The sequence below is a fragment of the Cryptotermes secundus genome, unplaced genomic scaffold (genome assembly GCF_002891405.2).
Source record: "Cryptotermes secundus unplaced genomic scaffold, Csec_1.0 scaffold560, whole genome shotgun sequence".
Lineage (NCBI taxonomy): Eukaryota > Metazoa > Arthropoda > Insecta > Blattodea > Kalotermitidae > Cryptotermes > Cryptotermes secundus.
In genome coordinates, this window is record NW_019729218.1 from 707,635 (window position 1) to 721,696 (window position 14,062).

The following is a 14,062-nucleotide window of genomic DNA, read 5'->3' on the forward strand; positions in this document are numbered from 1 at the left end:
GGCCGCCACGGTGGCAAACCAGCGACTATCCGCTTGAGAAATGGCTTTCTTAGTTTTTGGCATAGATTTTCCAAATAAAAAAGAACATGTTTCAATTAAATTTTGAAGTAAACAGTGACGTTTATTTTCTTTTCGTGCAATAATCCTTTGAGCAATCAGCCGATGTTTGCAGAATTCATAAAATTCAGTTCGAGTTTCGTATAAAATAAGAGGTTATAATGAAGCCGTAGGCAGGAGAATTGAATTCATTGCGCATGCGTTTAAATTCTTGTGAGCCCGGTTTTAAGTTCAGTACTCAATCAGAAAAGGACAATACATACACGCAATTTTGAGTCTATTTTTAAATGAATGCATAACGAAGAAGCCATCTTCTTTCGGCTCTCTACCAGTCCGTCCGTATGTTTCATCTCCGTAAATACTGGGTGAAATTTTATATTGATATCATCACTAGGATATGAGGAAGTTAATTTAATTCATGTGGATCAAACGGCAGACTGCCATGGAGACGGTAATATTAGCACGTATTCTATAAACGCCGTTGAATTTCTTGACCAGGTGAGCGAATTCAGTTTAGTCCAAAAGTTAGGCAGCTGTTTTTTTTTAGTTTCTTGGGGTGGGGTGAGACTGAGTCCACTTGGTACGTCGGCCACTAACTGGCCTATTGTACCAGCCCCGGACGATAGATGATGAGTGTGGAGCAGTCGGTGGAATGAGAATTGGCAGAGGAAACCGAAGTACTCGGAGAAAACCTGTCCCAGTACCACTTTGTCCACCACAAATCCCACCTGTCTTGGGCTTGAACTCGGGCCGCCACGGTGGGAAGCCGGTGACTAACCGCATGTTCTATGGCACGGCCTGTAGTTAACTAGTTAGTAAAATGTGCATTAAAGTACGATAGAATTTTTTGTTGCCTTTTGAATTTACAAACTTTTTCTTTTTTCGAAATGAGATCCCGCCTGTTCATTGCACAACTCACAGCACTGTGTTACCGCTCTGCAACTTGACTGGCAGGTTTAAATCTGAATATTATCTACACTATGAGAGAATATTGTAGGGCAGCTGTCTTCTGGGTCACTCAGCAGTAGAGACACTGCGCCATGAAGTTAGGTGGTCCACGCTTAAATTTGTCAGGGAAATTTAATTTTGGTTCAGACCCTTCAGTTATATGAAGCGGACATATATATTTAATAGCTCATCCAAATGAGGTATATAATTCAAGAATATATAGTTACGTAACATGAGATAGAGGTCTCATTAAGGTCTGTAGCTTTTGAATTATTCTTCGACGTATATTTAACAGTTTGCGAGGAAGAGGTCACAAATGGAAGTAAATCAGCTGTAATGGATGTAATAGGTTTTCTTTGTGTATCACTAGGTAGCAGCACAATCCAACAACTGTGTAGGAATATTAATAGTGTGCATCATGTTGTGTGTTATAAATAAGGAGGTCAGTGGTCAGCTTCAAGCCCCGGCCGCTTTACGCCCGGAGGAATATCCCCAGGTATCCATTGTATAGGAGGCTGGGTGCGTCCCAGAGTTGGTCTGGACGACGTTGAGAAAAGAAAATACTTTACCCTACTGGGACTCGGACTCCGACCCCTCTGTTGTCCAGCCCGTAGCCAGTTGCTATACCGACTGCGCTATCCCAGCATATTACCATAACTGATGTTCGTTACACTTGCGATTTCATCAGAGCTGAATTCCTGGTCGTCGCAAGGACTCGACTGATCTGCTTCCTAATATGAAGACATGTTATGATTTTCTGGACACCCAGACCGCGCATGACCAGTATTCTTCCAGTGTCCTTTGATCTTCCTGTCCATCTACGAAATTTCCTCTGGGTCATACTGAGCTATCTTTGTTCCGTACATTTAGGTAGTTTCCACACCCTTTAGCAAAAATGTAAGATCACAAATGGGTGCATTTTAAGAACTGTTGAATAATGTTAGTTAACTCCGAATATTTCTAAAACCTAAAGATTTATGACGAACGTATATTAATATAACGACTGGCATTTTGGGCATTATTTGTTGGGGCGGGAAAGCGGCCGGGACGTGAAGCTGAGCACTCACTTCCATCTAATGCCAAGATCAAGAAGGGTAGAGCTATACCTCCACTCACCCACACGTCTTTATGGCATGATGCTAAATTAATGAAACACAAAGACAAGTTCACCGTTTTCATTAACTTATCCAATGACTCTACAGCCCTTGTTGGGCCCTGGCCGCATTTTCAGTTTCGTAATCCTATACACAATGAGTAGGACTCATTGGACGGGTGATCAGCCCATCGCATGGCCGCTACTTACGCACAGGACACCACAAGCACTCACTAAACGCACACAGACATCCATGTCTCGAGTGGGATCCGAACCAACGATCCCAGTATTTGAGCGGGCGAAGACAATACATGCCTTAGACCGCGCGGTCAACGTGATCACATTTTTACCTTACTTATTTTTATGTAAAACATTTCGGAGCTGTATTTTGTCTCCATCCTCAAGTAAGAACCCTACTCAGTTTACCCATATTTATAGAGCTAGCTAGTCCCTATCTCCGGGCCCTATCTCGTTCGGAGATAGGGACTAGCTCTACAGGCAAAACTCAGCAGGGCACTTATTTCAGATGGAGACAGAGTCCAGTCTCTGGAACATTAATTTAAAGGAAAAGAGGACGCCAGACAATGTTCTGAACGTGTTATTGTACGAAATGTTTGTGACGATGCTGCGTTACAGTGAACGACGCTAGCGCCATGCCGGGAGCAGATCAGATTCCAGAAAGCTGTATTTAAAAAGCAAAATCCGATATACACTGTCCAAAATAATTGTCATGTTTAAGGTAATAGCACTATCGCTATTTAAAAGGCAATGAAAAGCGAACGGTACAGATGATGGAAGGCGCATTTTGTTCTCATCCGCACTCTCCATTTTGTTGCTAAATAAGTTTTTAGGTAAACTAAAACTGACTTTTCTTTTTGACTTTACCTTGTGCTTTAATAGACTCGTAGAACGGTAAGCGAGGCGTCTTGACATGGCGAAATGTTGGGAAGTTGATCATGATTTATGTCTTTACATAGGCCAACTTAACTTTACGTTAGTAAGAAGTTTAGGAAGGTCTTTGAAGAGCTGTATGAAATTTTAATTAGAATATGGTAAACATGTGCGGATCACGGTGGCCCACGGTCTAAGGCATAAACCGTCTTCTCCTGCTCAAACACTGGGGTCATAGGTTCGAATCCTCCTCGAGGCAAGGATGTTTATCTATGTTTATTCTTTGTGTTGTCCTGTGTAGGTAGCGGCCTTGCTACAGACTGATCCCCCGCCAAATGAATCCTACCGACTGTCTGTATGATTAAGAAATTGTAAAAACAGAGGCCAAGGTTCATCATGGGCTGTAGTGCCCACATGTGATGATGATGATGATGATGATGATATGGTGAACGTATTGGAATAACCATTCAAAATAATGTTTCATGTCTCTAGCAGGAGTAGAAATGTGTTGAAAATTGTCTTCTGGGATATGATGTGTAGTCTGTAAACTCTTTGCCGACGTTTCATAGAGATATGCCATCTTTATTATCATGGTAGAAGATGAGAGCATATTCCATGAAACGTCGGTAATATATACAAGTGTTTCTCAACCGCCGGGCCGCGGCCTGAAACCGGACCCCCGTCTTTTTTTTTTTTTTTCCTTGGCACTACAGCCCCAGTGGGCCTAGGCCTACCTCCATGAACTTCTCCATTCACTTGGGTTTTTCTAGATCTTACACATTCGGTAGGACTCCTTGGGCGGGTGATCAGCTCGTCGCAAGACCTCTACGGACCCTCGTCTTACAAAAAAGAATTTACCGGACCGCGGTCTCATTGAGGTTGAGAACAATTATATATACCAAACTAGACGGCTTCACATAGCAGAAGTGTGTTATGTCAGTGCTGTGACAGCTCAGATGTCGCAGTCATTTCCTGTTACTTTACAAACATCCGTCGCGTATCCGGAAAATGCGGATATTCAAGTTTGCATTTGAATCTAATGTTTATACAGGATATCCATATATATGTAAGGTACGTCAACACAACAGCTAACAAGCAAAACTTATACGAGTCCTGATGAGGTAGATTTTTTTTTTTTCCAATTTACCTTATCCTCCCAGCCGCACATGGCCGATATGGTCGACTCAAACTCTAATAGAAATGAGTACCAGGCATCTTCCTAGTGGTAAAGGGCGGCGGGCGCGTAAGGCTGACAACTCACCGCCATCTGTGAGCCGATTACTTAGAAACTGTGGGAGCCTCGTCGTCTCACTACCATATAGATCCTCACTGCTTGTTACAGGGATAGCTTTCATCTTTTTTACATTTTATTTCTGTTAAAATGATTAATATTCTCTTTTATTATATATATCCACTTTGTTTCTGTCCAAAGGGTCGTCATTAAGTGGTACTCATGAAAGTACAGTATATACCAATCGTTATTGAATTGTCTACTTAAAATGGATCCATTTTTATAATCATGTGGCTTCAATAGAACGTTAATATTTACATTTCAATTGAAGGTATATCATGACTAAATATATGTTAGGTTATGGTGGCCAAACAAATTAATTAAAATTAGTTAAAAAATTGGCTCAGTTGGTTCTGTACTTTGTTAGTGAATTTCGTTGTTGTGGTTGACTACCACTGAAGTATTTTAATATAATATAAACATCTAAGTAAGTAACTAACTTCATGGAGCTGAGCCCTTCTTGAAGAGCCGCCAATTGTGCCGCCACGCAAAAACTTCACAGCATTTTATGGAATTCTAGGGTTCATTACCGTGTGCACAAGAGCCCTGCACTGGTTCCTATCCTGAGCCAGATCAATCCAGTCCATGCACCCCAATCCTATCTCTATAAGATAATATTATCTACCCACCCACGTCTTGGTCTTCATAGTGGTCACTTTCCTTCTTGTTTTCCCACCAATATACTATATGCATTCCTCTTTTCCCCCATTCGTGCTACATGCCCCCCTCATCATATCCTCCTGCACTTGATCAATCTAATTACACTTGGCGAAATGAAAGTCCTCATTATGCAGTTTTCTCCAACCTCCTGTCACTTCATCTCTTTTCGGTCTAAATATTTACCTCAGCACCCTGTTCTGCAACACCCTCAGTCTGTGTTCCTCCCTTAATGTCAGAGACCACGTTTCACACGCATACAGAACCACAGGCAAAATTACAGTTTTGTATTCCAAATTTTTACGTTTTAGACAGCAGATGAGAAGACAAAAGGTTCTGGACTGAATGGTAGCAAGCATTACCCGAATCCAATCACTTAATTTCCTCCTGAATTAGGTTTTGATTTGCTATCGTCGTTCCCAAATATCTCAACTGTGCCACATTTTCAAATGATCTGTTAGATATCTTTACATTATGATTTTGCCGTGTATTCCCGTGACGAGACACTAACATATACTTAGTTTTCTTTGTGTTTACTTCTAGACTAACTTCCTTTTACTTGCGTCAATTAAAGTTTGTGTGTTTTTCTTTGTGGTATCTACATTCTCACCCAGTAGATTCATATCATCGGCATAGGCCAACAGCTGACGTGTCCCGTTTAATTGAAGTCCCACCTGGTTTTCCTGGACCTTCCTAATGGCATAGTCTAAAGCATAGTTAAAAAGGAGTGGCGATAAAGCATCTCCTTGTTTTAGACCATTCTGGATAGGAAATTTATCAGACAAATGTTTACCTAAACGGACTTTACTATACGTTTCGTTTAAACGCATTTCAGTCAACCTAACTAGTTTCATGGGTATCCCAAACTCTATTAGAATATTGTACAATACTTCCCTCCTAACTGAATCGTAGGCTTTCTTGAAGTCTATGAATAGCTGGTGTACCGTCTCATCGTACTTCCATTTTTTCTCCAATATCTGACGATTGCGAAAGATCTGATCTGTAGTTGATCTGTTACGTCGAAACCCACACTGATGATCCAAGATTGTTTCATCTGTATAGTTACTTCTAGCTATGTGATTTCAATTTCCTGATTCATACAATATACGCAACAGGGTAAAAAAATAAAAATAGTCTGTATATCTTAATCGGTTGGTTAAACGACGGAACATGAAAATACACGTATGTTGATTTTCCAACTTTTTCGTAGGTTGTTCCGTTCCATAACATCGGTAGAACGAGCATGTACAAAAGACGGTATAATAAAAAAAGAAAACAATTTACATTCTTTTTTGACACGAACTCACTTTTCGTGCTTAGACTTGTTTCATTACGTCTTGTCGTGAGGGCTTATTTCCATTCCACACGTTATCTGCCTTTCGTTGGTTAGCCTATACAAAATGCCGACAGTTTAAAAATGACGTTCGAAGACAGATATCATGCCCAGTAAATTATTTACTCGTTATTTCATCTTCGTCTGTTTCTGCGCTTTTCAAATTTAAGTACCTTGCGCAGATCACATGACGAAGAGTGATGTCCTTCACCCATGCGGCGCTGCGTGGGGAGGACAGGAACACTGTCGATATTTTTTGTTGTTGCTAGTGGAGTGGGGACTAAGTCCCTTGTACTGCGGCCACTTCTGCCCTATTGTAGTAGACCCAGATGATAGGTGATGGTGATTGTGGAGCAATTGGTGGAATGGAGATTGGCAGGGGAACCGAAGTAATCGGAGAAAACCTGACCCAGCTCCACTTTGTCCACCACAAATCCCACTTGACCAGACCCGGGATCGAACTCGGGCCGCCGCGATGGGAAGCCAGCGACTAACCGCTTGAGCTATGGCGCGGCCAACACTGTCGATTAGTTTTGTAGTTTCAGAAAAATGGTAGAAAAAAAAGGTAAAGCTATCCCTATAACAGGCCTTGGAGGCTCATAGGTTTGTGAGACGTCGAGGCTCCCACATATTCTCTAGAAAATCGGCTTACAAATGACAGTAAGTTTGTGAGCCTTACGCGCCGGCCGCCCTTGACCCCCCAGGAAGATTACTGGTACTCATTTCTGTTAGAGGCTGAGTCGACCCAGGGCCATATTGCGATTGGAAGGATTAGGTAAATCTGTAAAAACCCACCTCATCGAGACTGGAACCCGCGACCTTCCGGCTTGTAGCAAAGTGCTAAGTTTGAGAAACATATATGTGTATTTTGTCTTTATGGAATAGGTTTTCCCTTTCCTGAGATGCTCGGAATCAGGCGTTTTGTGTTTAACCCTTGCAAAGCAAAGCTGTGGCTCTTAAAGCAGTGTGAAGTGACGTGTGTTTCCTCCCAAATTCCTAGACGGCGATTTCAAGCTGGAAATTGTACACTTAGAACTATTTTGCTGATAGAAGTGAATACCTTTGAATGAAGAAGTTCGTTGCGGGAGCATAAAGGTTACGAGCAAATCTCTCAATGAAAGGGTTAAAATAAATCAGTACGTGGGAAAATTTTTATTATTTATTAAAAAAAGTAAAGATATCCCTGTAACAGGCCGTGGAGGCTCATAGGGTTGTGAGATGTTGAGGTTCCCACACTATCTAGGCAATCGGCTCAAATATGGCGGTAAGTTTGTCAGCCTTATGCGCCGGCCGCGCTTTACTCCCCAGGAAAATTATTTAATTAATTCCTGGTACTCATTTCTGTTAGAGGCTCAGTCGACCCTAGGGCCATAGTGCGGCTGGAAGGATTAGGTCAATTGAAAAAAAAATCCAGTGACCTCATCGGGACTTGAACCCGCGACCTTCCGGCTTGTAGTGTGCAGCGTTATTTGAAGATCCAGCACTGTAACAGATAATACCGCAAATCGACACTGCTTTGAGCCTGTTCAGTTCACTTCACGTCCTCGCAATTTTCTTTCCATTTTAATATTATTTTTCTGACTGTACCTCCTCCATGGATATTCCGCTTTTGAAGAGGTTTCTCCACCAAAATTATGTGTTTATATTTTGTTCCCGTAATTTGAGTGATATTGCGTGCCATCATAATATTCCAATTTGATTAGGCGAACAGTATTAGCTGACTCATTTATTGTTAAATTCTTGTTTATGTAACATGGCCCGAATTTCTTTCTCTTGTGATTCTGATAGCATCTGGACAATAGAATTGCCATAGTCTCGAGGTTCACAAAGATCTTCTATTTCCCACATGTGCAAGAAGGACCTACTTTACCCTGTTTCACCATCTACTGTGTACTACTAGCGGGCGTAGCTCATGTTTCCCTTGTTTCATTACAATATCGGTCCTGTGGGCGATGTTCACGTATGTTTTGGTATGGAAACTGTACCTATACAATTTACACGAACCATTCTTATAGGGCTCCAGTACTGGCAACGGAGACAGTCACAGGTCTGAACTACATGGTTGACCGGTTGGCACTCCTGCTTTCACATCAGGAAGTCATATTTCGATTCCTTTCGTTCCAAATTTGTAGGGTTTCATGATTTTCTTAATACCCAAAGGAACTCCCTGATTTCAGTCCGCAAGCGAACTGTACCGACCGAGCGACCGCCGCTTCTCGGCGAAGCTAGTGCCAACTTTAGCGGATAGAGGGTGTCGCGTGGTTAGCGCAACGAATCCCCACGGCCGTTAATTTCGGTTTTCTAAACGGAAGCCGCTATTTCCTTGAAATATCTCCTCAATTATCGTCGCGAGGCCGAGTGGACACCGTTCCAGACCCATTACTTCTCAGAAAAAATCTGGTAGCGCCGGGAATGGAACGCTGGCCACTAGACCACAGAGGCGGTCTCTGACTTCCACAGAGGTCTCCGTACACGTATAAACAACCCGAGTGGTACACCCCGAACAATGTGTTCAGCCTTCACACGCTGAATAGGAAGGTCAAAAAACCAACACGACTTATGTTCTGAAGAAAGCAGTTACCCCACAGCACAATATAACTACCATAGTGGAACAAGAAACAATACAAACACGATATGTAGCAGGTACAGGGCTTAAATGGAATTTGTAATATTTGCTATAAACACCTTAGTAGTCGTTTAATTTTAATTGTAATTTTAATTTTTATCCATTTATTATCAAGTTTAACGTCTAGTTTTAACTGTATTTTAACCGAATTTTAAAGTTAAGATATAATTGTCGGTATATAATAATCATACAGGTACAATATGAATTCATATTGATTAATAATGCAATTCAGAAGCTAAATAATATTCATGTATGCCTGTAGATGGCAAAGGAAAAGGGTCGAAACATGTAACGATACCACCAACAGCGAATAAAAACAAATGTTGACACAGTTAGGTCTATGTCGTTTCTTTTGATCATTTTTTGTGCTGCTGTCCCAAAATTATGTGTTCACATCTTTCTCGTTCTTCATTCGTAACTGACCTTTCATTCGAAGCTGTGTAAACTCTTGGGTGGAGAAGTGTTGTTCAATAAGATGCACACATAAAAGAACGTGTGGGACTTAAGTTTACGTCGCGATACAGAATTTTGGCTTGGTATTTAGTCACGCTGCCGGCCACGGTAGCCGAGCGGTCTAAGGCATGTACTGTCTTCGCTCGCTCGGAAGCCGGGATCGTGGGTTCGAATCCCACTCAGGGCATGGATGTTTTGTGCGTTTTTCTGTGTTTGTGTATAGGTAGAGGCCTTGCGACGAGCTGATCACCCACCCAAGGAGTCCTACCATATGTGTAAGATCTAGAAAAACCGAAGTGAACGGAGAAGTTCATGGAGGTAGGCCTAGGCCCACTGGGGCTGTAGTGCCAAGGAAAAAAAAATTTAGTCACGCTAATGGATCTTCTGGGACTTTAGTCACAATTAGGAACTAAGGGTTTTGTGATTGTACATGTATTCCTTCCGTTTAGTTGTTGATGCTGCTTATCCCTTTATCTCCCTTGCGGTGACCTCTATGTTTCAGGAGAGCATACTATCAGAAACTACCCAGCTACTGTCCATGGAGCTTTTCTCAGTGGGTTACGGGAAGGGGGTCGTATTTCAGACCAGTTTGTCGGCTGTCCATACAGCCTCTCATCTTCTTCTGCTTCTGCGACGCCCAGCACTCGTCAGCCCCCTCCTGGGGGCCCCCAGCAGTCCGCGGCTTGATCTGAGAGGCCCCAGCAGTTGCTAACGTATACACGTTGGTTGTATGAATGCTAACACCACCTGTACGTTGCTGAAACGAGCAATATGAACGTAATGTGGGATGAAGTCAAGAATACCGAATTGTTACATATGAGAGCTTAGTGAATCGTTGTTCCTTCATGTAAAGTTTTGGCTCTAAAAACTTTAAGAATTCAAATTTCAGTGTTGAAAGTTAGTTCCTGCCTCATAAGGTCATATTTAACTAGTGACAAAACACTGAATACTAAATATTCGTCTTCTAAATTATACATAATTTCTAATATTTTTTATCAGATTAACGGTCCTTTTGTGACGTTTGATTACTTTCCGTTTCATATATCATAATTAGTAATATGAAACTTAACTGTAATTCAGTAGAAATACGTATATCCAGCTGCTGCAACCAATTCTTTCAATTATGTTTATGGAAGGAAACATTTGGAATCACAATTTCATCTTTTGTGGTATTCTGTGCGCTGTTTCCATTGTGGACTGAAATCTATGTCCATATTTTTGCCTGAATCGATATGAAATCCCGCAATGGACTTCATGAGATCAGATGATAAATGCAACATCAAGCTTTGATTTACAGACACCTTTGGAACAGGGAATTAACTGTGATTTCTATTTCTTTGCACATTTAACTGTATTAAGGGGTGATCATTTCTCAATTTGTGGCTTGATGGTTCTGTTTCAAAGTGTTTAGACATCCTTATGTGGAAAGTCACTCAGTTTTACTGGGCTATAATAGCTATAAATCATTCATACAGATTGGACTAATTTTTATAGAGATACAAAAACACGTAACAATACGTTATTAGTGCATTATTAGTAGTTAATCTGGATACAATATCCTGAAATCTGATTGGAGCTCTCAAGCTGTTCAGGCACACATTAAACCAAATGTGAACTGGGCCCATTTCAATTTTTTATTCTTAGCTTTACATGTAATAATTGAGAATAGTAATTACATGTAAATACTGGAAACACAAGAACTTCAGTTTTTATGAAAACATAGATTAACATTTACTGTGTTAACTTTTTATGATTCTGGTGCTCTCTTTGTGGACCTATATGAATGAAAGAATTAAAATTAATCAAGAGTCCTAGCCATTATTGATAATGTCAGATTATTGTTATGTCATCATATTTTGTAGATTTCCCAGATTTTGTCTTGATTAATATTCCTTTTCTAATTCAAAACAACAGCATATTTTATGAATCACAAATTATTTCAAATTGTATAGATGTCATAGACTTTAGCCTGCTTAAACAGACCCTAAATTGAAAAGTCAGTAAGAAGTATGACATAAATTCGGTTTTAGTGGAATGGAGCCATTTCACTCACAGTGTGCAGACATTTCTAGTGCTAGAGTCAATAAATATATTTATTTACTTACATTTATTTACTGGAGCTTAACTTTAACTGCCACAATCCCATCTTAAACAAGTTAGAATGACCATGCATGTTACCAGTTTTGATCTATAAGAACTTTAAAGTTTTATCTTTTTAAGGTGCAGTTGTTCCTGGCTTCATCGGATTAAGGTTTTCAAATAAAATTATATCATTCACTTTATTAGTGCTCTTAAGTCAGATTGAGGCAGTTGCCATCTCTGATGTTACTGGAGTTTCCTTCATGGGAATGCAGTTTCTATACAAATATGTTGTTTCTTGTAAGACATATATGTAATAACATTATTGAAAGCAGACATTGCATTGTCTGTGATGGTGAAACCCTAATTCACAGTAGGTGCTCTATCGACAATTTTGATTTCTGTTCACTCTCTTGCTTTTGAGGAAGATGGTTTTCGAATCCAGACATTAACCAGACATTTTAAACTACCTGACATTAAAATACTAGTTTTGGGTGCTTACAGTATATGAATAATAACTCGTGCTATGTTGTCGTCACTGTTATTGTTTTCAGAACATTCTGAGCAGCCAAGGCCACCAGTTTCTATAACAGAGACACTGAATTATGCATCATGATGAGAGTTAAATCTGGCAATCAATTACTCTGTGAGTTATGTGTAGTTTTCGTCACAATCTGAACATGACTCTCTATTATTCCTGTTATTCTTGTCCATGGTACCAAATTTGGTGAACACCCACTCTGCGATCAACACTTCTATGCAATTCTTTTTGCATTCGGTCGCCACATTAACACAGCAATAGAAGTTCTTAATGAATTTAGTCATTTCACCTAAGGTTATTTATACATAAGGGGGCATTGATGTACTAAGGGCACACTGAGGGATTAATATTAAATGTACACTGCATGCAGACAATGATTCCAAGACATTATGAACAGTTCTAAAATTGTCCAAGATGCTGAAATGAAGAAATAAACAAGTTGTGTATCATATGGGACCTTGAAGTTTCATGGTAATCCATATTCACCAAGGAGTTATTTGGGTATAACACAGTAACAAAATTATAAAAATTACGAATGTATTTTAGGATATTGCTGTGCTGTGCTGTGCTGTGTTGTGCTAATGTGCTCCATTGGTGAAGTTACTGATTCAGGTTAGAACTGTTGCACTGTTTAAGATCACAGTATTTCAAAGGAAGTTACTGTCCATTTCTTGAAGTTTAGGCTGATTACAGTGAGGTTTAAGAGAAATTGTCTCTTTCCTTCTTGGAGGACAGAACAACATTATTAGTAAAAATTAATGATATATCCAAGGAATACCTGCCTTCTTCTTTGTGATCCAAATTATTCTGTATTGGCATCGTGGTGTACATACCATAAAGATTCTTCAGTGAATATTTTATCACAATTCACTAAATTATTTGTGCTTGGATGTATAAATTGGCACATTTAAACATTTCTTATCATTGGCCTGAAATTTTGAAAATTTAGGACCTCCGTATTTTGAACCCTGAACATTTTGATACAGAATCATATTCAAATTAGACACTTCTGCTGAAAGAAGTAAATATGTAACCTGTGTGTCCAGTGTAAAGTTGATATTTCCAGATTTCATGCAAGTTATTTCTATGAGCATTAATTTAAATTAATAATTTTTCACAAAAGCCTATGCCCAGATTTGCGAGCAGAAGTTTGTAATGTAGTCTACAAACAAACACATTTTAAAGTCTAAAGTTTAGATTGGCATGATATCATGAAAATTGCTGGCAGATTATGAGCATCAGCATTGTGAATGGTGGCCAACCTAATTTGCTTCAGACATTTTCCATAAATTCAATGGCCTTTGTTTTCCCACCGCATAAATGCGAGAGTGTTTGCAGCTTTGCACCTGAGAGTTCTAAACATTCCGCCACCTACATACGTGTATGTTGAGTTAACATATCGGGATTCGATGGTATATAGTCAGGGAGTGCTGTTTTAATTCATGCATATTGAACTTCTTGTATGTTTCAGAGTTTTACGTTTGTTGATATAATCTGTATTTTTAAATGTTATCCAGAGGTGTATGTTGTTCAAGAAATAATCTTTTGAAGTATTGTCAACCATTGTAAGTATAATGTGACTGTATAACGGTCAGTTAAGTTGTTAAGTAGCTGCTACATATCTTTTCATTCAATTGTTAGGTGAGTGAATTTCACAGATGAATGAAGCACAGGTATGGTTGATTTTTAAATTTAGAAATATGACTTAGGATGTGTAAGTTGTATTTTTTGTTTGCACGAGTTGTGCATTCCAATCTTTGTTTTTGTTGTGTATCTGGAAATAAATACTTGATCTCAGTTTGGTATTATGCTATTTTTAAACTTAATAGAATGTATCCATAGCTTCTTTACTATTTGACACCCACTGACACACTGCCTTTAAATATTTGTTAAACTCCAATGGAGAGGATTGGTTCCTGAGTTATATAAAGATGTTTGTGTAGTCATATAATTGAAGAACTCCTGTAGAGTGACATCTTCAGGACTGTGATACCATGTAGTCCAGTAACGCAAGAATGAAGCAAGAGGAACTCTGTTTGATGATTTCTTATTTTCTGTTGTTTGTTCAGCATACTTCTAGTACTGTTCATGGT

The 14,062-nt window shown here is 39.7% G+C and overlaps 1 protein-coding gene across 1 annotated transcript in view; it reads left to right on the forward strand.

Moving 5' to 3' along the window:
* LOC111865516 (lysine-specific histone demethylase 1A) overlaps positions 1–13,766 on the forward strand; it is a 197,703-nt gene extending 183,937 nt beyond the window's left edge. The window contains exon 6 of the mRNA XM_033751855.1: positions 9,852–13,766. Coding sequence (XP_033607746.1) covers positions 9,852–10,036 — 185 coding nt within the window. The 3' untranslated portion in view covers positions 10,037–13,766. The remainder of the gene's footprint in view (positions 1–9,851) is intronic.
* Positions 13,767–14,062: the final 296 nt, after the last annotated feature.